Source organism: Natrix helvetica, assembly GCF_964273705.1.
Source record: "Natrix helvetica genome assembly, chromosome: 3".
NCBI lineage: Eukaryota > Metazoa > Chordata > Lepidosauria > Squamata > Natricidae > Natrix > Natrix helvetica.
In genome coordinates, this window is record NC_138549.1 from 31,152,552 (window position 1) to 31,177,464 (window position 24,913).

Consider the following 24,913-nt stretch of genomic DNA (forward strand, 5'->3'; position numbering starts at 1 on the left):
TTATTTGAATGATTTGGCTAATTATTTTCTGCCTTTTCTTGGATCGCTTCCTGGTGATAGCTCTCCCTCTTTAAAGAAATGGTGTTACAAGTCTGACAAAAAAAAGTCACATTAAAAGGGAAGTGACAGGAGAGTGGATTAAGAATTTCAGGGAAAATGAGTGCATGAAAAAGTAGCTATGCTCTTTTAGAAGGGTGATGAAAGCAGTCTCCATTGTGTAGATAGCATTAAACTTTTATATGCAATCATAGCATGAGTGAAAATGAGCACACAGATGACAGGGTGACATTATTAACAAGGTGAAACAGAAATTCATGTCATATAAAGATTTTTTTTAGAGGAGTTACTTTTTAAAATGGATGCCAAAATTCTACCTTTGAAGAAACATGGATGATTTTTAAAGGTATTCTAAAACGCTGTCTGCCAACAGTGCTTAAAAACTTCAAGGCAACGATCCTAATATCCTGGGGGAAGCTGAGCAAATTGTTATTACTGAATAGTATAATTTTAAACAAAAGGGGGCATCTGGTCTTCTCTTTTTTCTCTCCTGCACATTTGTTTTCAAAAGTGATTACCAGTTTATTATAAAATAAAATAATTAAAAGTATCTTTACTTTTCCTCTGAAGATCGTTGGAAAATAGTTTCCCCCAAGTATTCGAACCTCTCCCTTTGCTCAAGTTCCTGGTATAAGCCTTTAGGAACCTTGTTGAGGCCATAGAGTAGCCCATACAAGCAGCCAGCAATTGATCCCGTAGCTGCGCTCTCGCCTAGAAACCAAAAGCACAAATGAGCAGTTAGCTCCATTCAGGAATTTTAACCATGGGGTGAAAGATAGACTATTAGCAAACAATGATCAAGAATGTATTTCTGACAGGTTTCTGGGTCTCTTTGCGAACTGAATCTCCATCCTCAATTTTCACCAACATGAACTGTGAAAAAAATCAAAACCCAGCACATCACAGAAGTAAGACGACAATGATGTACCCCGCTGCTGTAGGGTTAAAGCGAATCAACGCATTTATTTAACCATCTTCGAATGATTTATAAATCATTATAACTCTCTCATCCAAAATTAGAATTCTTTCTTTCTCTTCATGTACAATCCCCTCAATCAGTTGCATAGAAGACCATTGGACAGTCTATGTTACTACCACAAACTATTCCTCATTAATATCAGCTGACATTTCAACTGATAATGGTTTGATCATTACTGTACCAAAATAGCATGATCAGGAAAAGCATTATACCACCGTAGGATATTAGGTAGGAAGTGGCCTAAGATGCATGTATACTTTTGAACTTTAATAGAAGGGACTGCCTAAAGGCCACACAGGGGTGGGCTACTGGGAGTTCGCAGTGGTTCAGGAGAACCTCTAGCTAAGAGTCTGTGCAGTTCGGAGAACCCCCAAATCCCACTCCTGGCTGCCCCACCCACCCCGCCCCTCCCAGGAATCCCCACGTGGCCCGTTTTGGATGCAAGTTCAGGGCGCACGCTGAGGCTCAAGGAGGGTGAGAAATGGGCCTACCGGAAGTTTGGGAAGGCCGGAAATGGCCCCGTTTCTGGCCTCCAGAGGGCCTCTACCCCCACCATGACCATGCCCACCCAGCAACCAGGCAGAGAATTGCTTGCTAAAAATTTTGAAGCCCACCCCTGCTAAAGGGCTGTCACTGATAACCACTTTATCTACAGTTATCCTGTTCTCTGTAATGGAAAGTGAGTCCTGTAGTGAAAATGTGTGAATTGACAATGGTTGAGCAATTAGAACTTTCAATGACACACTGGCTGGACTGGCAGGAGTTATGTGACTTGGAGAGCCATGCATCTTGGAAACTTTTGGTTGACAAAAGCTGCTGTGAACATGTTGCTTTTTTAATTACTATAAGGATTGAATTATATAAGAAATACAAAAAAGCAGTATTTTACTCACCTCCATGGAACATTGCCCGGTTACAAAGTTCTGTCCAGTCACCACCACACCCCAAGAGAGCATCATACGCAATCATGGGAGCATCGTGACCTCTCCTTCCACCACGACCTTCAGAACTCCATCTTCGGTAAGTCTAAATGGATAACTAACAACTTTGACTGCGTGAATTTGACGAAATGCAAACTAGATCATGCATATATAAATCTCTCCATTTGCATGTTTTAAAAACATAGATTGATTTAAAAAAAAAACATTAAACTATGGTTTATGCTTTCAGGTTCCTTGATTTATTTGCTTTTAATTGCTTTGACTAATATCTAACCATCAGTCACTGGTTCGCTGTACATCAACAGTTAACTTTTTGTTATTGTTTCTATTACTATTTCTCTTATAAATGACCAACTTAAACTTTATTCTGTAAAGTATTCTGTTGTTGTTTTTTTGAGACACAACCTCTATCATTTGGTTTTGTGATTACAGCATAGAAAATCATTTTTAGTAAGAAAAGTATCAGTTCATCTATTCCTCCCCTCCCCCAGAGTTTAAACAGATGTTTCTTGAAAAACCTACCTTTTCTCTTTCCTCAGCATCATAATTGTCAGGAAATTGGGGTTTATTCTGGTTTTCTTCAGTGATCTCTCTCTCCTCCAAATAAAATTGCCATTTTGCTTCAAAGTAAAACCAGTGTTCCTGATATTCTGAATAGAAAATAAATATGTAATTATAACACATTTAATCTTGAAAAATTATTCCAGTCAAGCATAGTCAAATAAGGCTGTTATAATTGTCATTAATAATAACCAATATACTGTATAGTAGAGAATAGGTTTAGAAGATTTTTATTTCCATAAAGACAAAGAATTAGAGTCAGCTAACAAAAAATAGAGAATCCATTTAGTGTAGTGATTAAAGCATCAGATTAGAAGCCAAGAAACAGTGAGTTCTAGACCTATTTTAGCCACAGAACAGCCAAATAACCTTGGGTTAGTCATTTTTTTTCAACCCTAGAAAGGATGAATAGCAAGCCGTTTCTGAAAATCCCTTTCCAAGAAAACTGTAGGAGCTTGTCCAGCAGTCTCTGAGAATCAGACATGATTGAACTGAACAAAATAAATACAAAATATGAAATAAGCAGGATAGATCTGAACTTCTGCACCTTGAGTTTATGTGCGAATTTAGACTTGAGCCTGGAAATCTTTTAAGATGTTTTCTTACTGCTTAATGCATTTATGGAAGCCAAGTTTTGTTAGCAATCTGGCTGCAATAGGATTTAGTTCCATTTTTAGGCCATTTTTAAGGGCTTTCTTTAATGCAATATGCTATAGTAACATAGCCAACTAAATAGCTAAATATAGTAACATAATCACAGATGGTATTCAGCCAGTTCTGACAGGTTCTGGAAAACTGGTAGCGGAAATTTTGAGTAGTTTGGAGAACCGGCAAATAGGCTGGCCCCGCCCAGCTGCCTCCCAGCCTCCCAGCCAGGGACGTGCGGTCAGGGGAGGCAGGAGAGGCAGAGCCTCACCGCTCTCATCATGAAAAGAAAAAAAGGGAAAAGGGAAAAGGCACACGTGGTCTGATTCCCTGCCTTCCTGAGTCAACATGAAGGGGACCGCAGAGCGCGCTCTGCCGGCTCGCGCTCCACGGTCCCCTTCGCATTGACTCAGGAAGGCGGGGAATGGGACCACATGTGCAGGAGGCTGAGGCTGCCTCAGTCTCCTGTACACGTGGTCCCATTCCCCGCCTTCCTGATGACGTCACCAGCCTCACCAGCCATAAACCTCACCGCATGTCACTGCTCCCAGCTAATCTTCTTTTGTTGCACTGAACAGGAGAACGCAGCTGGAAAGCAGGTTAGTCCGGTGAGGAGGCAATGGGGATTTTGCAATAGCCTTCCTCTGCCATGCCCAAAAAGCCATGCCCAAAAAAGCCACGCCCACAGAACTGGTAGTAAAAAGGTTTTTTTGAATCCCACCACTGAACATAATCAACAAAGATAACTAAAGCCCAATCAGCTTTTGATACACAATCTGAACCCTGTAATATTTTTTCGTTAATGTAATTGAGTATCACATTTAAGCTGTATACTTGAATATTATGCAGGTGTTGTATGAATCCATATGAAAAATATAAACTTTATTTTAGGATAATTCATCTTTGACTTTTTTCCCCCTCAAGAAATAATATTTGAGGAGACAAAAGGGCCCACTCACTATTATTCTTGAAATGTACCCTGATATTCTATTTTGAATGTACTTCCTGACACCATGATATTTGTATTGGAAAGAACACTTTTAAACTCACTTTTATGGTAGAGCTCCTTCTGTGTAGGAAATTGCCTTTGATTTCAGGGGGAAAAGTCATTTGTGAAGTAGCCGCAGTGTAAAAGCAATCTAAATAGTAGTTATTTCCTTTATGTTTAGCTTAGTGCTATCATGTACAGCCATTTAGAGCTGTTGAGTAGGAAAGAGAAAGAAACTTTTATCATTGTTTAGCCAGCCAAATCTCTTGAAAAACAGGGTTCAGTTGGGTTTCAAGCAGGGATATGTTTTTTTTTCAACCTCTCTCCCCGCTTTCTAAAATAGTACTGCTTTCCACAGTGACGGAGTTGCAAGCACATGCTTCAAAAGGCTTGCGTGCTTTGCTTAGATTTGACATTGCCCTGAGCAAATGCCCGCGTCCTTCTGGGAGAGGCAGACCTATAAGTGTTAATCCTGCACCTGCTCTACTCTTAAGAAACAACAACAGTTGGATAAAAGTGGAAAAACTTCAATTAAAGAAAAATGGAGGTGCCGTTAAAAGCACATTGCTTAGGCATATGTATCACTGATCTAATGTTATTTTTAAATTAGTATTTCATTACATTTATTTATTTATTTATTTATTTATTATTTTGACTTCTTAGTCGCCCCCTCTCCCCCAAGGGACTCGGGGCGACGTACACCAGCAGCGGTCACAACGATACAATATGGAGGAGGTGGAGCAATAAATAAATAAATTACAATAATTTAAAACAATTAAAAACCCCAATGATAGTTAAAGTTAAAAATTAAAATTAAAAATGCCCAAGAGGTGGAGAAGCTCTAAATTAAGCCAGGCCGGCTAGTCGGAACAGGTGGGTCTTAAGTTTCGTGCGGAAGGAGTGGAGGTCAGTTTCTCACCCAACTCCTTACAATACCATTTAAATTTAAATTCAAATTAAAAATGGCAAGTGACATTAATTACTGGAAAGGGTAGCAATAGCAAGAGTACTTAGATTTTATATACTGCTTCATAGTGCTTTCAGACCTTCTCTAAGAAGTTTACAGAGTCAGCTTATTGCCCACAACAATCTGGGTCCTCATTTTACTGAGCTCAGAAAGATGGGAAGCTGAGTCAACCTTGAACCGGTGAAGATCAGACCCCTGGCAGTTGGCAGAATTAGCCTGGAATACTGATTCTAACCACTGTGCCACCATGGGCAACTAAACAAAGTTACTGAGAATTTCTAAAAAGTGATATTGTTTCTACATTTTATGAATTTGAAATGTCCCATTAATCATTTTTACCTGCCATGTGCCTGATGGTCTTTTTGCAAAATTCTTCGGCCATTGGAACAACTTTCATCATCTCTCTTCCCCATTGGACCAGTGGCTTTCCTTGAATTGCATACGAAGCAAACAGAGCTGCACAGAGGGATCCCAGGAAGCCTGAAATTAACATATAAAGATGAATGCGTGTATGGTACAAAAAGAAAAAAGAATTTATTACTGACAACGTTTTTTTTAAAAAAAGAGTTTGTGGACAGAATCATATCTATGTGTGCATAAGGAAATGCAAGCTTTAGTTCGCTTCCATGTGGAATCATTATGTGAGACTGAAGTAGCTATTTACTTTAAAGTCAATTAAAATTACATCCACTTTGTTTTGTGGATCAGACATACAAGATACCAGTAGCACACACACCCTTTTGAAAAATTTAAGAAGCAATCGTGAGACACTTTATTTGAATCCAAAAAATACTCCACTTACTTAGTATTTAGGAGTTGTTGCTTAGTATTTAGGAGTTGTTGCTTTGACTTACAACAACAGTTCATTTAGTGACTGTTCAAAGTTAAAACAGCACTGAAAAAAGTGACTTACAACACAACATTTACCATGGTCAGATGATCAAAATGCTTGGCAATTGATTCATACTTATGATGGCTGCAGTGCCCTGGGGTCACTGCATGATGATTTTCAACCATCTGACAAGCAAAGTCAATGGGGAAGCCAGATTCACTTAACAACCGTGTCACTAATTTAACAAGTGCAGTGATTCACTTAACAACTGTGGCAAGAAAGGTGGCAAAATTCACTTAACAAATGTTTCACTTAGCAACGGAAACGTGGGGCTTAATTGTGGTCGTAAGACGAAGACTACCTGTATAAAGCATGCAGACTTTTAAAAATCCACTTTGAAATGGTAACAACCTCTGGTTTTTTTTTCATACAGATAATTTCTTCTAACCAGCAACCCAATAACAGTTCTTTAAAGAACAAAATAAAAGATTATGCTATATCTAACCATTTTTAGTTTGACCATTTAGAATTTTAAAATACTTTATAAACATCCCCAAATGACTGAAGTGTATTACTAATGATAGCATAAGAAATACATGTGCTGTGAGGCTTAATTCATCAAACATCAAGCTCTATATTCCCTTAAACGTGTTTTAAAAAGGAAAATAAATGAACTGTTCCCCTTTCAAAGATGCTGATAATGTTTTTTGCACTGCCAACACATAACCACAACTATGGAACATTTCAGAGAATCGAGATGACCTGCTACTTATATCTGTCTTTTAGAAGGTAGCTGGCCGGCATGTTTTCATAGTAACATTCCAGGATGGTGACTTATTTTATTTCTCTATGCAGTTCTGACCTCAATGATTATGACAGGAGAATGGGATGCAGAAATTCAAAACAAACTTTTAATGATTCAAAACTAAAAAATGAATTAATATCCTGTTTCATGTCACTGCTTGGAGAGAAGACTGATTTGAATTTTAGCTTACGCATTATTCTCTTCGTTGGGGGCAATAATTGATTAACCCACTTAATGATTTTGCATATTTTATGGCAATTGCTCCTATACTGAAGACACATGTTGGTTTCTAGAAAATATGATAGACCTATTTTAAGTTTTCATTTCTGACACACATCAGGGCTGATTCTCATCTGATACTTAGTAGGAAGTCAGAAAAGGAGAAATTTTTCCATTAATGTGCATGCTGAGATCATAGTGTGTCAACGTATCATTCTCTAACTAGGATTTTTCCAGATTTGTTGAATTCCCCAGTAAGCATACCTGTAGGTTTACCATTGGTGCCTGGGGAGGGGTGCTTCTTCTGTTGCCCATCCACCTTACTTATTTTAGTTCCTTTTGGGCAATCGCCCCATTGACTCTATACCTCTTTAGGTTATACCTATAATCCCCCTTTTTTTTTCATAGCTCCTTCCTGCTCCCTGAACTACAGCTGGGAAAACATATGTTAATTCAGAATGTGAAGCTGTCACACTGCAACCAAATCACACTTTGGAATTCTTGGCCCTAGGATTCCGCTTGGAATAAAAAAGATAGCTTCTAAATCAAGGCATTTGGAAGTGAGTCCTTACAACAGATGGGACTTCTTAATGACTAAATAAAGTAGGGTTACTGGCAAATGTTTGTGCACGCATGCATTAATATATTTAATCTTAATATATTTTGTTTTTAATACTAGAAACTTACATTTTATTACCTCAGCTCTTCCAGAAAATATCAAGCATCTTTTCTTGCAAATTATTCCCATAATTTTTTCTTCTCATATTTATGTGTGTGTAAACATCTGTTAGCTTGCAACGTACTCCAGATAAGAAGCACAACCAAGAGTATTAGCTCTATCTTTATTCTAAGGTTACATTAACAGAGTTTTGCAAGTGTGAAAGTACCCTTCCCTTCCTTCACTTTACTCTCCTGAAAACTAGGGAGAGTTCATTCTAAGATGCTTTTGTTACACCACCTCATTTGGATTCAAACTTAGTTTATTAAACTATTGTCTAGGTTGTGACTCTTCCTCCTGTCTCCCAGGGTATTCTCACATACCATTACAGTATCCTGTACAGTATTCTCTAGGACAGAAGTGTCAAACTCATGTCGTCACAGCAGTGCCACATGACATATCGGGACATTTTTTCCCCTTTGCTAAACTGGGCGTGAGCATGGCCAGCGCATGATGCATCCGGTCCATGGGCTGGGAGTTTGACAGCCATGCTCTAGAATTTCCAGGGGAAGGTTAATGGGTATATAAATGTTTTCGCCCCCAATTTTTCCCCATACTTCAGTGTTTGTCTTCATATGATTAATGAAGTTCTAAGCTTAAGAGATCTCATATATTGTAACATATATTCAGTGTACTAGAACATAACGCCTTTAATTGTACAGATGTCAAATAAAACATATGGTACCCCATCATCCAGGATATGTATTACTCTACTCAGTCATTTGCTAATGACAGTGTTTTATATAGGATGATCAAGTGTGCTAATTTTCCTGGAGATTACCTGTAGGATGGTTATGAGTCATTCGTCCAACTTCAATGCTCACTTCAATGAGAGTTTCCAGCCTTTCGGGCTTCCAGTATTTCATCCCTAAACACATGGCTTTTGTAGCTGCACCAAACCCTGAGCCTATATGACAAACGACAATATGTACATTCATAAAGAAAGTTCCACTGTTTTTAACATGGTTGCATGAACAATTTAATTAAATATAAAGAAATCCATAGAAATAGTACAGCAGAAATGCTATAACATATAAATGTAATAAATAATAATAATCCATCACTAGTCAATTGCCAAAGGCGGCTATGCATAAACTTTACACCCCCCCTCCTCCCTCCCCACAGACAAACTTTCTACATCAAATTACATTTCAACAGATGAGGGCAATATATTAGAAAAATCACAATAAGGCTGTATTAGTCCCTATTGAAAAAGATTTTTGTCGTGTGTGTGTGTGTGTGTGTGTGTGTGTGTGATGCATGGGTTTAAGGTGTTTGGAATGTTGTATTAATTTTTCACCCCAGGTAATTTCTCCTCACTTCTTAAATACTATTGATCAAACAAAGGTGCATTTCAGTTCTGTAATGTTTAGTAACAACAAACTTTTGACCATTAATTGGACGTATTTCTATACTGGTAGTCCTCGGCATACAACAGTTCAAAGTTACAACAGCACTGAAAAAAGTGACTTACGGCCCTTCCAGCAACCTCATGGTTACATGATCAAAATTCTAGAACTTGGCAACCAACTCATATTTATGACTGTTGCAGTGTTCTCATGTGATCACCTTTTATGACCTTCTGACCAGCAAAGTTAATGGGGAAGAAAGTCACTTAATAACCTTGTCACTAATTTAACAAGGGCAGTGATTCACTTAACAACTGTGGCAAGAAAGGTGGTAAAATGGGGCAAAATTCACTTAACAAATGTTTCACTTAGCAACATAAATGTGGAGCTCAATTGTGATCGTAAGTCAAAGACTACCTGTATAAAATACACAGACTTTTAAAAATCCACTTTGAAATGGTAACAACCTCTGCGGTTTTTTTCATACAGATGTTTCTTCTAACCAGCAACCCAACAACAGTTCTTTAAAGAACAAAATAAAAGATTATGTTATATTTAACAATTTTTAGTTTGACCATTTGGAGCTATTTAGAATTTTAAAATATAAACATCCCCAAATGGCCAAAGTATAATGCTAATGATAGCATAAGAAATACATATGCTATGAGGCTTAATTCATCGAGCAACATCTTGCTTAGCAACAGATATTTTGGGCTCAATTGTGGACATAATAATAATAATAATAATAATTTAAATTTATTAGCCGCTCCCTTTCCGAAAAGGACTCGGGGCGGCGTACAATGGAGTAAAAAACATATAACATTTACATAAATCCATGACATACATAAGTACAAAGACACACATGTTCGGAGGAGGTTAACAGATACAATACATAGACAATTAAAAACCATTAAAATACCCTAATTACAAAACCCCATGTACAATCCAAATTCAAAATGTTAAAAAACAGACAGTCAGGAGGAGTACGGGAAGATTACGGTTGAGCCAGGCCAGATAGTTGGAAGAGGTGGGTTTTCAGTTGTACACGGAAGGAGCGGAGATCGGAAGTAATCCTGATGTCCCGGGGGAGGTCATTCCACAGGGCTGGGCCCATCACAGAGAAGGCTCTGCTCCTGGGTGTCGCCCCCCGACACTGTTTGGCAGTCGGCACCCGGAGAAGTCCCTCTCTGTGAGAGCGGATTGGTCGTAGGGATGTGTGGGGCAGGATGCGATCCTGCATGTAACTAGGCCCTGTGCCATGGAGCGCTTTAAAGATCATAATCAAGACCTTGAAACGCACTCGGAAGACCACAGGAAGCCAGTGCAGCTCGTGCAGGAGAGGTGTTACAGGGGAGAATCTAGTCCTCCCCATGATCACCCGCGCGGCCGCGTTCTGGACCAACTGTAGTCTCCGAGTGCATCTCAAAGGAAGCCCCATGTAGAGAGCATTGCAGTAGTCCAGGCGAGACGTCACCAGCGCATGGGTGACTGTGCGTAGGGCATCCCGGTCCAATAAGGGGCGCAATTGGCGCATCAGGCGAACCTGATGGAACGCCCCCCTTGCCACGGCTGTTACATGGTCATCCATGGACAGCCGGGCATCCAGGAGGACGCCCAAATTGCGCACCTGTTCCATAGGGGCTAGTTGCACGCCCCCAATGGCCAGAGATGGAAACACCTGGTTGAACCGGGGCGCCGGAAGCCACAGCCACTCCGTCTTGGAAGGGTTGAGTTTCAGTCGGTTGCCATCCATCCAGATCCGTACGGCCTCCAAACACCGGGACATCACTTCGATGGCCTCATTGGGGTGGTTTGGGGTGGAGATGTACAGCTGAGTGTCATCAGCATACAGATGATATCCCACCCCAAAACCACGGATGATCTCGCCCAGCGGTTTCATATATGTGTTGAACAGGAGAGGCGAGAGTACCGAACCCTGTGGCACTCCACATGTGAGAGGCCTCCGGGTCGATCTCTGCTCCCCTGCCAACACACGTTGCGTCCGGTCAGTGAGGTAGGAGCCAAACCACCGTAACACGGTGCCCCTGACTCCCAACCCCTCCAGCCGGTGCAACAGGATACCATGGTCGATGGTATCGAAAGCCGCCGAGAGGTCTAATAGGACCAGGATAGAGGAACAACCCCTATCTCTGGCCCGCCAGAGATCATCCACCAATGCGACCAAGGCCGTCTCCGTGCTGTGCCCGGGTCGGAAGCCGGACTGGCGCGGGTCTAGATAATCATTTTCCTCCAGGTGGCGTGGGAACTGCTGTGCCACCACACTCTCTACAACCTTCGCTAAAAAAGGAAGGTTGGAGACTGGACGGTAATTGACTAGGTCCGTCGGGTCCAGGGAAGACTTCTTGAGCAGGGGTCTCACCACCGCCTCTTTCAAGGCGGCTGGTAGAGACCCCTCACCCAACGAAGTGTTCACTAGGACCAGGAGCCAGTCACGTGTAACCTCCCAGGATGCCAGTACAAGCCAGGAGGGACACGGGTCCAATAAACATGTGGTGGGTCGCAGACGTCCACGCAACCTGTCCAAATCCTCGATGGCAACCGAATCAAACTCCTCCCAAAGCGGACCCTCAAGACTCGCCACGGGCGTCTCTACTGAACCACTGAAGGGGGTCCATCCCATCCGGATTTGAGCGACTTTGTCATGTAGATATTTCCCAAACTCCTCTGCTCTACCCTGTAAAGGGGCTTCCCGCGGCCTCTCAAACAAGAGGGAACGAGTCACCCGAAACAAGGCGGCAGGGCGGTTATCTGCAGACGCAATAAGGGCGGCGCAATGTTGACGTTTGGCCGCTCTTAATGCCACAAGGTACGTCCTCAAGTAGGCTCGTGCCTGTGCTCGGTCAAATTCGGAACGAGAGGATCTCCAACGACTCTCTAGGCGTCTCCTTTGGCGTTTCATCACCCTTAGCTCCTCGGTAAACCAGGGAGCCAGGGTGGTTCGTCGCCGCAGGAGAGGCCGCAAAGGCGCCACCCGGTCCAGGGCCCCGGTAGTCGCACTATTCCATGCGTCTACCAGGTCCTCCACTCGGGGGCGGGTCAAATCCACAGGAGGTGGCCCAAGCTCCGTCTGGAACCTATCTGGTTCCAACAGGCGCTTGGGGCGGAACCATCTAATACCTTCCGGTTCCGCCTCCTCGCGGTGTGGGGTAGCACCAGGGAAGTCCAGCCGGAGAAGATAGTGATCCGACCATGACAGGGGAGTAATGGCTAGGTCCCCTATTCCCTGATCACTCATCCACCGGCCTGAGACAAAAACAAGGTCCAGCGTGTGGCCTCCCTCGTGAGTAGGGCCCTGAATTAACTGGGTCAGGTCCATGGCTGTCATGGAAGCCATGAACTCCCGAACCCCCTCAGACGCTTCTCCCATCGACGGCAGATTGAAATCCCCCATCACTATAAGGTTGGGGGTCTCAATCGCCACCGATGAGATCAGCTCAAGGAGTTCAGGCAGGGCCGCTGATGTATAGCGAGGAGCCAGGTATACTATCAGCAGGCCCAACTGCCTCCCTGGGCCCCATCTCACAACAAGGGACTCACACCCGGATGTCTGTGGCACGGTGAACTCTCTCGGCTCAAGGTCTTCCCGAATAATCACTGCTACCCCGCCGCCCCTCCCCTGGGCCCGAGGCTGATGAAATGCTCGATAACCTGGTGGGCACAATTCAACGAGGGGTAAACCTCCCTCGGAGCCCAACCAGGTCTCGGTTATTCCTGCGAGGTCCGGCTCCCCCTCCAAGATAAGATCATGAATGAGGGGGGCCTTATTAACAACGGACCTCGCGTTGCATAACAGCAGTCTCAGGCCTTGGGCCTGTGGAACCTGACCACCTAGTATGCAGGGGTTGGTACAAACGACCGGGAATGACCAAAAACCCCGGTCTCCCAACCGACTGCGCGTTCTTAATGTGTCCTCGCACCTGCCCCTCCCCACGACCGTTGGTATCAAAGAGCCCTGTAATGGAATGTTATCCTCCCTTTCCTCACCCGCTCCATTCCTTCCTCTTTCGACCACACCTAATTGCCTGGCTCTACTATCACTCCTGATCTGGTCCTTCCCCCCCCCACCCTTAAAACCCTTTATAAATTTTAAAAAACAATTAACTAAAAAACCCCTTAAAGCACGCTTCCTCCACCTCTCTGGGTTAACAAACCCGTCCTCGAGGTGGGCCCTTGAAAGGGCTGGAGGCCATAGCTGCGAGAGGGGGGACTCTCGCAGTAGCAGCAGGTCTACTCTCGAGTAAAGCATAATAAAGGGCCAGCGCTCATCAAGTGGGTGCTGTCGATGTTAATGTAAGTTAGCCAAAACCACATACGTCCAGATGAAACGGATGAAATAGTCCTGGTAGAGATAGGCAGATGGAAATAGTCCACATAGTCCACATCGTAGATGAAAATGACGGGTTGATAATAATAATAATAACCAGCTGGTGAATATGGAAGCTTGGGCTGGAACTGAGACGAAGGCCGCAGTGGGTGGTAGAAATAGGTAGCCCTAGATGAATGAGGGGGGTTGTAATCGCACGGGGGGGGGGGTACAGGGCAGCCCTCCGCACAGGCCTCTGATGTACCGCTAAGTCCATGGCCTGTGCTCCAGCGCCTCTGTCTCCGTGGCCTGCCTTCAGCGCCAATCATTGATAGTCCTCGATCTGTCCAACAACCCTCAGCCGTTTTTGGGCCTGGAGAAGCGTTCCGACCTCCCCACGGCCTGCCTGTGGCCTACCTTCTAATTTTTTTTCACTCCCTCTGGCGCCTCAGGCCTCGCTCCATTTTCCTTCTTCCCTCCGGCGCCTCGGGCACCATCCGGGCCTTATTCTCCTCTCCGCGGCCCTCCCGCCGGTCTGAGTTCGCCACGACCGGCGCAATTCGGACCGCTCGGCTCTCGGCTCGGCTCGGCTCTCCGCTCAGCTCTCCCACGACTCTCGACTCTCCCTTGGCTCTCCCTGAGTCGCTGCCATCCCGTCCCGGCTCCTTGGATCCTTGGATCCTGATTCTGATCGGCGCCGCCTTCCAATCGTTCTCCGGCCTCCTCCGCCCCCCCATTCAAGGCCTTGCCGCTTCTCCGCTCCGCTCCGCCCCGCACCAGCTGGTGCGCCATCTCCCTCGCTCCTGCCCGGGCAACCAGGCAACCAGACGGGCCAATTCGGGTCCCAGGCAGAAGGCAGGGTGGTCAGCCAACAGGAGTTCCGACCCTCGGGATGAAAAAGAGGGTCGGCAGCATCCCCAGCCCGAAAGAGAGCTCCGCGTGAACGGAGCTCAGAGGTAAACCTCCATTCCCTCCGGAAGCTCCTCCTCCTCCATTTCCATTAATAAGTTGAAGAATACCTTTATCTCTTTCTTACATAAAAACACTGCCTTTATTATATTTATTTATCCCAAGGTTTTGATTTCTGGGCATCTTCCTTCCCCTTTTCAAGTCATCAACAAACCAAGATTTGTTTCTTTTCCTTGAGTATTTCTGGTGCCCATCACTTGTTTACAAAATGCCTTTCTCTGTCACAGGAATCAAAACCTCCAGGCTTCATCAGCTTCAAGCTCAGACACTTACTATCATAAATCACTGCACTATACTAAATGATATTAGGAAGACTGTAGATTCAGTCCTCTTGAATGACTAATTGGGAATTTTCCAAGTTACATAAAGTGGGAAAAAATAGCATGTTCCCATGATTGAGTGTTACTTATTTTTTCACTCATGGTTTATAGTAATGGTATTACTGACACTTTCTCAAGTTTCCTCTCAGAATGATAGACTGGTATGAGACAGACAGATTCTTCTCTGTCATAACAACTTGCTACCCTCCAGTTGCCTGCACCATAGAATGGATCAGATGGAGACATAGAGCATTAGTGGAAAACTATAACCCAAGACTGGCCTAGTTTTATTTTATTTCGTCTTCTTCCAGAGAGTGAGGTGGGCAGCTGTTTTGACATCAGTGGTGTACTGCAGTGCTCAGGCACAAAAATAATTGCCATAGTATGTTACAATGTTTATCCCATGACGCTGCCTTACAAGATGATGCTCCAATTGAGTGCCTTTAATGTCCCAATGAAACATAGTCATATTAACACACTGCTGTATCTGGAATCTGCGTCATCAAGTGGAAGCTGGGCTTTTGCCCATGAAATATGGCCCCTTAAACTTGCCAGCATTCCGACTATAGAACAGGTTCTGCAGTTTGCACATGCGGGCGTTAGGTTTGTGCATTATATACCAGGAGGGAAAGAAAGTGAAGTCACTGGAGAAATCAAACTGGCAGCCAAAGTTTTGTCCTGCATTCAGAGGCATCATGTGTATGTGGTTAGATTGTCCCAGGAATGTGATTTCAATAAATGAAACTGGTAAAATGTCTAACAAATGCACAGCTCCAGATGAAACATGATCAACTGTATTGCTGGAAATGGCTACAAAATTCCAGGTCAAAAATCTGGAATCAGGGCGCATCATGCCAAGAACAAAGACTCTAGAAATAGATATTGAGCTATTTGTAAGCCGAGATAATTTACCAAAGGACACCGAGCTGAACCCTCCCCAAGGAATTCTTGGCAGCTGACTATGTTTCTCCAGGCACATATAGAATTGTTGCTCAGCTATACAGCACACCATGATTTCCCCCCCACATGTCAGAGGAGTTATATACTACTGTGCCGTGCTTCACAGCACTCTCTAAGTGGTTTGCAAATTTCAGCATATTGCCACCAACAATCTGAGTCCTTATTTTACTGACCTCGGAGAAATGGAAGGGTGAGTCAATCATGATCCAGTCAGGATCGAACTCCTGGCTGTGGACAGAGTTAGCCTGCAATACTGTATTCTAACTACTGCACCATCGTGGCTTCTAATATATTCAAAATGATTGTTGTTGTTGTTAGTTGAGAAGTTGTGTCCGACCCATTGCGACCCCATGGACAATGTTCCTCCAGGCCTTCCTGTCCTCTACCATCCTCTGGAGTTCATTTATGCTCACACCTGCTGCTTCGGTGACTCAGTCCAGCCACTTCATTCTGGATTGTCTCCTTCTTCTTTTGCCCTCAGTCTTTCCCAGCATTAGGCTCTTGTCCAGTGATTGTAACTGTACAGGAATATTAGCTTAGTCCCCACTTATCTTGACTTATCTCGCATTCCTTGCCACTTACTGTAACTACTTCAGGCTATTTTGAAACAGGGTAGGGACTCCACATCCAAAGCTTCAAACTTTATGCAGCCCTTGAGACTTTTAAGTACAGTTCCTAGAATATTTTGAAAACCTTCTCAACTGTGGTTTTGAATAGATCAGACAAAAGAAAAGTATTAAATAAATGGGCAGGCGTTTCTTTTAATTCAGAATAGTTTATAATGAATTTAGATTCAACACTATAATTGTGCATTTGGTTTTGTCCTAGAACTTTGGGATGTCAAAAGAATATGGCCTTTGATCCAACAATGGTCTGCATCTTTTTTTTTCCTGAAAGAACAAGAACGTAACATGGCTTTTGTTAGTGAAAAAAACGTTCAGCGTACCTTTCTCATTGAAGGGTGTATGCCAAGCCAGGAGGTAATTATCTGGCTTCAATTGAGAGCATCCTTCAATAGTAGCAGGATCTGACCATCTCTCAGAAAGTTTTTCAACAGCATCAACATAACGTTTAACAACTTCGCGATACAGATCTTCTAAGCACCAATAATCTATGCAGGCAAAAAAATAAGATACATTTGCATACAGCAGGAAATGTTTAAAAAGAAGGAAGAACATGAATGATGTCTGGACAGGGCAATTATTTCATTGTCACAGTCATTTAACAGGTTACATCATTACAGTCTTGGCATACATGAATGGCAATGATAAATAGAGCAGCTATGCATGGTTATCAACAAGTTAGCCTCATTACACTCAGCCTGGCTTATTTCTATCTCTGCTGAGTGAGTTTATGATACTATAGGATTACAATTTTGGCTGCAAACATTTTGATAAGCACTAAATGGTAGCAAAGTATAAATTCATGAGAAATGTAAATTATAGTACATCTACTTAAGAGAAGCTTAAGCTTAAGAGAAAGAAGGACTAGGGGAGACATGATAGCAGTGTTCCAATATCTCAGGGGTTGCCACAAAGAAGAGGGAGTCAAACTATTCTCCAAGGCACCTGAGGGTAGAACAAGAAGCAATGGGTGGAAACTAATCAAGGAGAGAAGCAACTTAGAACTGAGGAGAAATTTCCTGACAGTTAGAGCAATTAATCAGAGGAGCAGCTTGCCTCCAGAAGTTGTGAATGCCCCAACACTGGAAGTCTTTAAGAAGATGTTGGATAGCCATTTGTCTGAAACGGTATAGGGTTTCCTGCCTAGGCAGGGGGTTGGACTAGAAGACCTCCAAGGTCCCTTCCAACTCTACTATTGTATTCTATTGTATTGTATTGTATTGTATTGTATTGTATTGTATTGTATTGTATTGTATTGTATTGTATTGTATTGTATTGTATTGTACTTTGATAGAGAAAGTAAGTGAGGCCATAGATATCACTGAACTTTAGTTCTCAGTGATCCCAACCAGCAAGTTCACTTGCTAAGAGTCACAGAACCCGTATTCGTGAATGATTAGAAAGGCAGTGAACTTTGCTGTGTAACATGGAACACATGAATATGATTGTTTGAAGGTGGGAGAAACTTCTAATGTAATTTACTGGATTCCCAGAATGGATTGCCCTTGCAACTATGTGCGACCAATGGATAGGAAGCTAGCCACCAGATGGCGAAAACACAACTGAATGGTTATTCATTGGTAGCATCACATTGCAATGATTAATTCAATTTTGCAGCTACAATGATTGTTGGCTGAGGAGGGACAAAAATAGCCAGAGAAACATTGAATCCAGGGAAATGGGCCCATTGTCAGTCAATAGAAGTGCTGATTTACCATGAGCTTATCACGGTGGCACAAGAAACAATTAACGACTTAATAGCCAGTTATCAACACTTTAATTAACAACTCAAAGCTACACACAACCAGATATATATACACATATTCTGAAGAGAGAGAGGTTTCCCGATGATGCATTCCAGGCTGAGCCTGAAAGAATGGAAGTATAAATCTTTGTTCCCGGTGACTCAGATTGCATCCTGCAACATTATCTTGGTATGGGACATGCATATTTACTTACATTCGCATGAATATGAGTTGAATACTGGAAATAAAAAGTTCTTTGTACATGCAGGAGTTCTTTTTGCTTTTACCACAGAGTTAAGAACATTGTTTTATCTCCATCATGTAATTATATTAGAACCAAAAAGACCTTGTATTTTGTAACATGATTTAGCCAAACAGATGTATTTAGAAAGTTCACAAACAGAAGATCAATGACTCCTTCTAATGAAGTGTAGCAGATAGTCATTCAAGGTTGTTGCCTATGATTCAGATGTAGCATCAAAAGGCACTGTTAGCACAGCTCTTTATGAATATGCATACTTTTCCTTTAAAAAAATTCTAAATAGTAGGAAATGCTATTGTTAAGTTTGTGGGATGTAAACACACTTTTCATATTTTTGCTGTTCCTGAATCTTTCTGCATTTAATTTCAAAGGTTAGTGCTCTGAAAATTAAAGGACCCATGTCTTCCATATCATTTATAATTTATGTGCTTCTGTTAAGTCTCTCCTTATCCTCTATTGCTGTAGGCTAAATACAAACCAATGCAACCATTGTTCAGCAGATTTTTCTTGTAGGGAAATTGCTTTAGCTCTCTATTTATTTTAGATATCTGTGTTTGCTCTTTTCCAATGCTTGAGACTTTTAGAGACTTGATCATCAGTAAAATCATGGATGGAATATTATGGTTTCTAGAAGGTTTCTGGAAGGACATTTATTACTGGCAATTCTTTTTCTAATAATTGCTAGAATTGAATTTACTGTTTTAAAAAACAACAGCAACAACTAGACGCTATGCTAATATTTTAACTGAACTACCCAACATGACAGCAAGATTATTTTCTTGAGCATTCACACTCTCTCTGCTCTAAGGCAGTACTAAACAGGTGTAGATAAAAAGTATCCCAACTGTAAGTGACTTGATATTTAAAACAATAGTTTTATTAAAGATTATAATTGCAGTAGTAATAACTAATATAAATTAAAAGAAAGAAAAAAGAAGGAAGGAAGGAAGGACTTCCAACCTTCATCACAAGTATAAACAATTTTAGTAACTTTTCATCTGTTAATTACAGCCTATGATGTTTTCATTCCATGTCCCATTCTTATCTATAATCAAGTTCATAAAGCATCATCATTTCGGTCCTAGAAAAGCTTCATTAAGGATTGTCAGAAACAACATATCTACAGTATTTTAACTTTGATAAAATAAACTAGCTTTATATTCCTACTTTTACTTCTAATAACTTAATCTTTAGTTCAAGTATTGCAATGTTGTAGAACTTGATTTCATTTATCTTTTGTCCTTTCTCATAAGATTGATGGAAGCTTCAAGAAACCTTTTATAAATCTAATATAAAACAATTATCCAGATCAATATCTTGCTTTATTATTTGTAATTACTTCTTGATTTTTAAAGCATGAACCCATTTCTTTTGTATGTCCAATGAGACATCTTTTTGCATGTCATTCTTATAGCCTGTCATTAGTATATCCACTTTTAGTGTCAGTTCTGTCTCTGCCTTGTTCCTCTCCTATCATTTATTCCACAATAACTTTTGGACATAGTCTACCGATGGAAACAAGCATCACTATTTCCATTATTCATATTAACTTCTGATGCCATATTTCAAAATGGTCCTTCAATATTTTCAATATTATATTTTGTATCATTCTGAAGCTGCTAATTAGGATTTTTATTCTTTAATTATAATTTTAGTTCCTTTAGCATCCAATTTTTATTCTGCTTATTTCCATTGTGTATTAGAAAAAACCCAAGACAAATCCACTTTCCAACAACTTATTCATGTGATCAACTATCTCCGGTTAGCTCATCTCAGAAGAGCCAAGAGAGTGGTTTGCTTCAGGTCCCTTATATGAAACAGTCCCTCCTGGCAGGATCTAGAAGATGTGCCTTCTTTGTTACAGTGGCTGCCCTACAGAATAGAATTCTACCCACGTTTGGATAGCTCCAACCCTGCTGATCTTCCACAAATCAAATTTATCCCCTGGGGCATTGGGCCAGAGTATGGAATAAGAACATTCAGAATTGAAAAGATGGTATAGCTGTTGTTGGCCTCATATATTTTGTTTTGGATGTTTGTTGTGGTTTGGTTTCTGATTCTTTTGTTTATTGAGCTTCTAACCATTTATAAGCCACTCAGAGTCACTTTTGTAAGTTGGGCAGCTGTGGAAATTAAATAGGGATACATACTTAGGGTTTTTCTGCACACCTTGCCAATCGTAGAATATGCAACAATAGTACTTGGAAGACATAAATTATCAATGTACTTTCAACACATCCCTGACCCATCACCAGAGAGCCAATACACATTCATGTGTAATATATGATGTGGTAGCAGAATCCTAAGGTTGCCAGGACTTGGTTAGATGGAAAGCCAAGAGTAGGTCTCCGGGCTAAAGATCCTTCCACCTTCAGGGTGCTGCTGTGTTTGCTGTGCTCAGTCGGTCCTGGCACACCATTTGATCAGTGGGGCAGGATAGCTGCCATTTTTGACATGCATCCAGAAGTCTTACCACATGTGAGTGACAATTGAAGAGTTGCTTACCCCCACTTGGAGTTTAAGTGGCTCAAGCCATCACTTCCATGTGATAATGCAGAGGTGGGAAAGGGGAGGCTGATCTTGGTACATGGGAAACTGTCACAAAAAAGACATTCACTTTTCTCTCCCCTTTGCTTCTCTTCCCATGGATGGTAGGAGAAATCAGGAGACAAGTGGCAATGATGGCGTCCTTGGTTCCAGTTCTCCAAACACTGTGTTAAATTGGAAATCTGGCATCAAGAGGCCTTTCACACCCTGTTTGTCTCCTCCCCTTGGTTCTTACATGGATAGCACTATATTCCATCTTTTTGTTGAGATAGAATCAAGGGAGGAAGTGTTGGCAGTGTGTTTTCCTACAGGCATATCCTATGCTGCCTTCTGCCCTCAAGAATAGTACTTCAGTACTGCTATGCAAAAGACCACTCAGACAATGACTTAGTTCATGATGAATGGCAGTAGTATTGACCCATGGAGGAACAAGCCAATGTACCTGTTATTTCTGGCTGAAAACCATTGCATTTGACCAGTGGTTGTCATGTATTTATTCAGTGCCCTGGATAAGAGACCCTTACCCTTTTATAAAATAGGAATTATATTGGTAAATAAACAAAACTGCTGTCGAAGTGTTATTAGCTGCTTCTGGAATAATTAAATTGGGATTCTAATAAAATGAATTGGCCAGATGTATCTTTCTTCTTGTATTTTATTAAGGGCTTGAAAATAGAACTATTCAGAAAGCCATACGATGATGGATATCTGTTTATTGGTTGCCTATTTAATTATATTTAATTATATTTAATTATTAATTAATTATATATTAATTGCATCTGTCTTAATTAATTTGAATTAATTGTTTGTTACTGAATTTAGATAGTTTCATGTCTTTGGTGTTTGTATCGATCATTGTTATGTTTGTGAGAATAATTGCACATCAGCACAAGTCCTTGTTAGATATTGCAACATAGAAAAAGAGAGAATAATAAATGTCAAAATGGATATTTTACTACTATGTCTGTGACATCCACTGTGCTTGTAACTAACATTTCTAACAAGCATTTTGCATTTCAACAGATTTTTTAAGTGTGGCAAAGCAGTTGAACTATCAAAATACAAAAGCAGAAAATGGATTTGCATCTTTCTAGATGATTCGTTTCCAGATAGTATGGTTATTTCCAACTTGTCCTTTGTCAAATCCCCTTTTTTCTGTCAATTGGTAGATTACAATAAACCATCAACATCTATATTCCCTGTTATAAAATGGCTTTTATCTATATAACTTCATTTTAAATGTTATCGAGTAATGCTTTATATAATAAAAGAAACAGCCTATTTCCCTGTTTAGAATAAAAACAGACAAAAACACTGAATAGCTGCTGCCTATAAATACAGTTGATGAAATCAAGCTCAAGGTGTATCCTGACAAGTAGTGTTACACATATTGAGAGAAATACGAACTTGCTAATTTGGAACTACTGTATCTAAAAATGGTTGCAGAGCCGGCTGATAAGGCTTCCAGATAACCTTAATGCTCAGAGGTCAAGAAGCAAGGGACATGTGACGTGTATTTAATCATTGACTATATTCAGAAGTATGCTAGTCATCCTTTGCTTTGATAGGTTGACATCTTGCCATTATCTTTAGGGTGTTAGCTCTATCTCACTTCATTGGTTAACTAGTAGCTAGATAAGAAAGACTCAAGATTCTCGTCAACAGATCAGTGGCAGCTAATTTTAGAACAGCAGTCAGATAAAGGGATTTAAATGAATTTCATTGACTTTGACGTATCTGATTCTACAATACACACAAAAAATAAGAAAGCAATACAGTTTAGGAAATGTTTTTGTCTTTACCAAAGATACCTATATTATATCTGTCCCCCCTGAACATGCATGATAAACTGGGAACAAAATACAATTGTGTGAATGCTGTATCATTTTTTGTTGATGCAGGAGGCTGATTTTTGCTACACCAAAGAGCTGCTTATCTATAGGGCAGAACTGGCATTTGAGATTAGTTTTTCTTTCCGTATTCACTCAGTGAATCATGCAATCTTAATGTATTCCTTTGAACCAAATTTATACAACCAAAATGAGCTAATGTACAACCTTGCTAACTGGAATTCAGCGTGATGCACAAATAAAATAGAGCTAATTTTGCACTTTAAATAATTATTTAATTTTTTTACTAGGAATAAATCATTTATTCCTAGCATTATTCACAAAATATTTTATGATAGACAAGTATGATATTTCAGACATTGCAGATAAACATATATGCATAGTGCCTTACTACAGGTGACTTTATGATTTCATGGTTGAGGTAGCATTTGAGTCATATACTTCCTTCCTTATGTATACTCTTTTTTACCTTATTTAACTTTAGGGCAAACACATGGCCTATTAAGCATCATTCACTAAAGGTAGCATTAGCTCACTGCTCAGCTAGAAAACATGATTATAACAGCTCTTCTTCAGTTCTCTTCCTACCCTCCAGTCTGCATCCAGATAATAAAGTTTTTCCCCCCTCCTACCTGTGATGAGAGCTTCAGCTGTCGCCATGTGCAGCAGAGTATTGTCGCTTACTGGCCATTTGTCGGAGGACAAGACCAGGTTCCCGAGTCCTCCAATTTCTTTCAATTCCTCTTGGATCTTTGCACCTAAAGCATTGTTTTCCCGAATAAAATTTCGATAGCCCAAAGCATCCCCTACCCCTGCTAGTAACAAAGCAGCCTTAAATTTCTCCATCATTAAATGACTTGCTTTTTCAGTTCTCTTTGGTCTCAAATAGGCTCTTGATGTTTCTTTGTTCCTTTGCCTTCTAGCTTAGATTAAGCAACACTTTATATCGGAGCCATTGTGTCATTGCAAAGAACTGTCCGTATAAGGGAAGCCTGGCCTTTCTTGGCATGCATATATGCCAGTGCTTCTCTGATAGCCAATGGTCAAGATAAAACTGTTAGTTCAAATATTTTCCAACTTATTTTTAAGCTGCAAGCTTAGGAAGTGTACAGAACAGAAATAAGCGTAGTTGTAAAACTCAGAAGCCCCAGGACAAAGCAAGCCAAGAAATACTTGATCTCTCCAGTTTATGTAACTCTATCCCTTAAAAGGCACGTACTGAATTAAGAGACTTATTTTTATAGGTGTTCAAATTGGTACATTTCTCCAATTTTGGAATCATTGCCTTGTTGTGTTTTCTTAAGGATCACAGAAACACGTTGATTTTATGGACATTACACTCAGAAGATCAAAACATTGTTGAGAAAGTAATTCAAAACTGTACTGAAACAAATCTCTTTTCCAATCCCTACATTTAACTGAAACAGCCATAGATTTGTCTCCATAGTATCATCTTCAAATGCTGTCTTGATGCAAATACTATGAGATGCATAAACAATTGGAACTGAGTTTCCTGCTCAGCATTTGTGCATTAGAATCACTTAGTTGTGCACGTACATAGATGAATTATTCTGCACTTCTCAGAAAAGATTTCATTGACTTTTTTGATTCCCATCCTCTTATCTTTCTTCCTTGTTAAAACCTGACATTTGTGTAAATGATAAAAATAAGTAGGTAAGTTTTATATTACCTCACAATGAAAAGATAGAAGTTGTAATGATTAATTTAAGATTGATAGGTTTAAATGTAAATTGTAAACTGACAAACCAACGAGACACAAGGACAGTTCTCCACCCCCCCCATGCCATCACTCTGATAAACTAATTCCCACAAAACTATCTAAAAAGGCATTATTACCATCATTATTTTCATCTTCTCTATTACCTATCTCCTTATCTTATGACTATAATTTTGTTGCTTCTCTTAAAATCTACTCTTAAGTAAAATTAATATCCTAGTGTGATTTATGTTGATTGCTTATTTTGTCTTTATGACTACCACTAAGTGTTGTATCTAATGCTTTATGATGAATGTATTTTACAATGATTATGCTAATGATCTATCACTATTGTTGTATGTACATTGAGAGCTTATGCACCGGAAACAAATTTCTTGTGTGTCTAATCACACTTGCCTAATAAATAATTCTATTCTATTCTATTCTATTCTATTCTATTCTTTGTAGATGTGTGAGGATACTTACAAAGCAAGTTACAAAATAATAAAAATTATCATGTAGCATGATGAGTAAT

General features: G+C 40.7%; 1 protein-coding gene across 2 annotated transcripts in view; it reads right to left on the reverse strand.

Annotated features, from left to right (window-relative positions):
- Positions 1-23,696, reverse strand: part of ADPRHL1 (ADP-ribosylhydrolase like 1) — a 34,977-nt gene extending 11,281 nt beyond the window's left edge. Inside the window, exons 1-7 of one of the 2 annotated variants that reach the window (XM_081946416.1) lie at positions 23,294-23,696; positions 16,581-16,745; positions 8,494-8,619; positions 5,478-5,618; positions 2,500-2,627; positions 1,930-2,062; positions 615-768 (exon numbers count right to left, since the gene is read on the reverse strand). In XM_081946416.1, coding sequence (XP_081802542.1) covers positions 615-768; positions 1,930-2,062; positions 2,500-2,627; positions 5,478-5,618; positions 8,494-8,619; positions 16,581-16,745; positions 23,294-23,510 — 1,064 coding nt within the window. In that variant the 5' untranslated portion in view covers positions 23,511-23,696. The remainder of the gene's footprint in view (positions 1-614; positions 769-1,929; positions 2,063-2,499; positions 2,628-5,477; positions 5,619-8,493; positions 8,620-16,580; positions 16,746-23,293) is intronic. The other variant, XM_081946417.1, reaches the window with a different exon arrangement.
- Between the last annotated feature and the right edge of the window lie 1,217 nt (positions 23,697-24,913).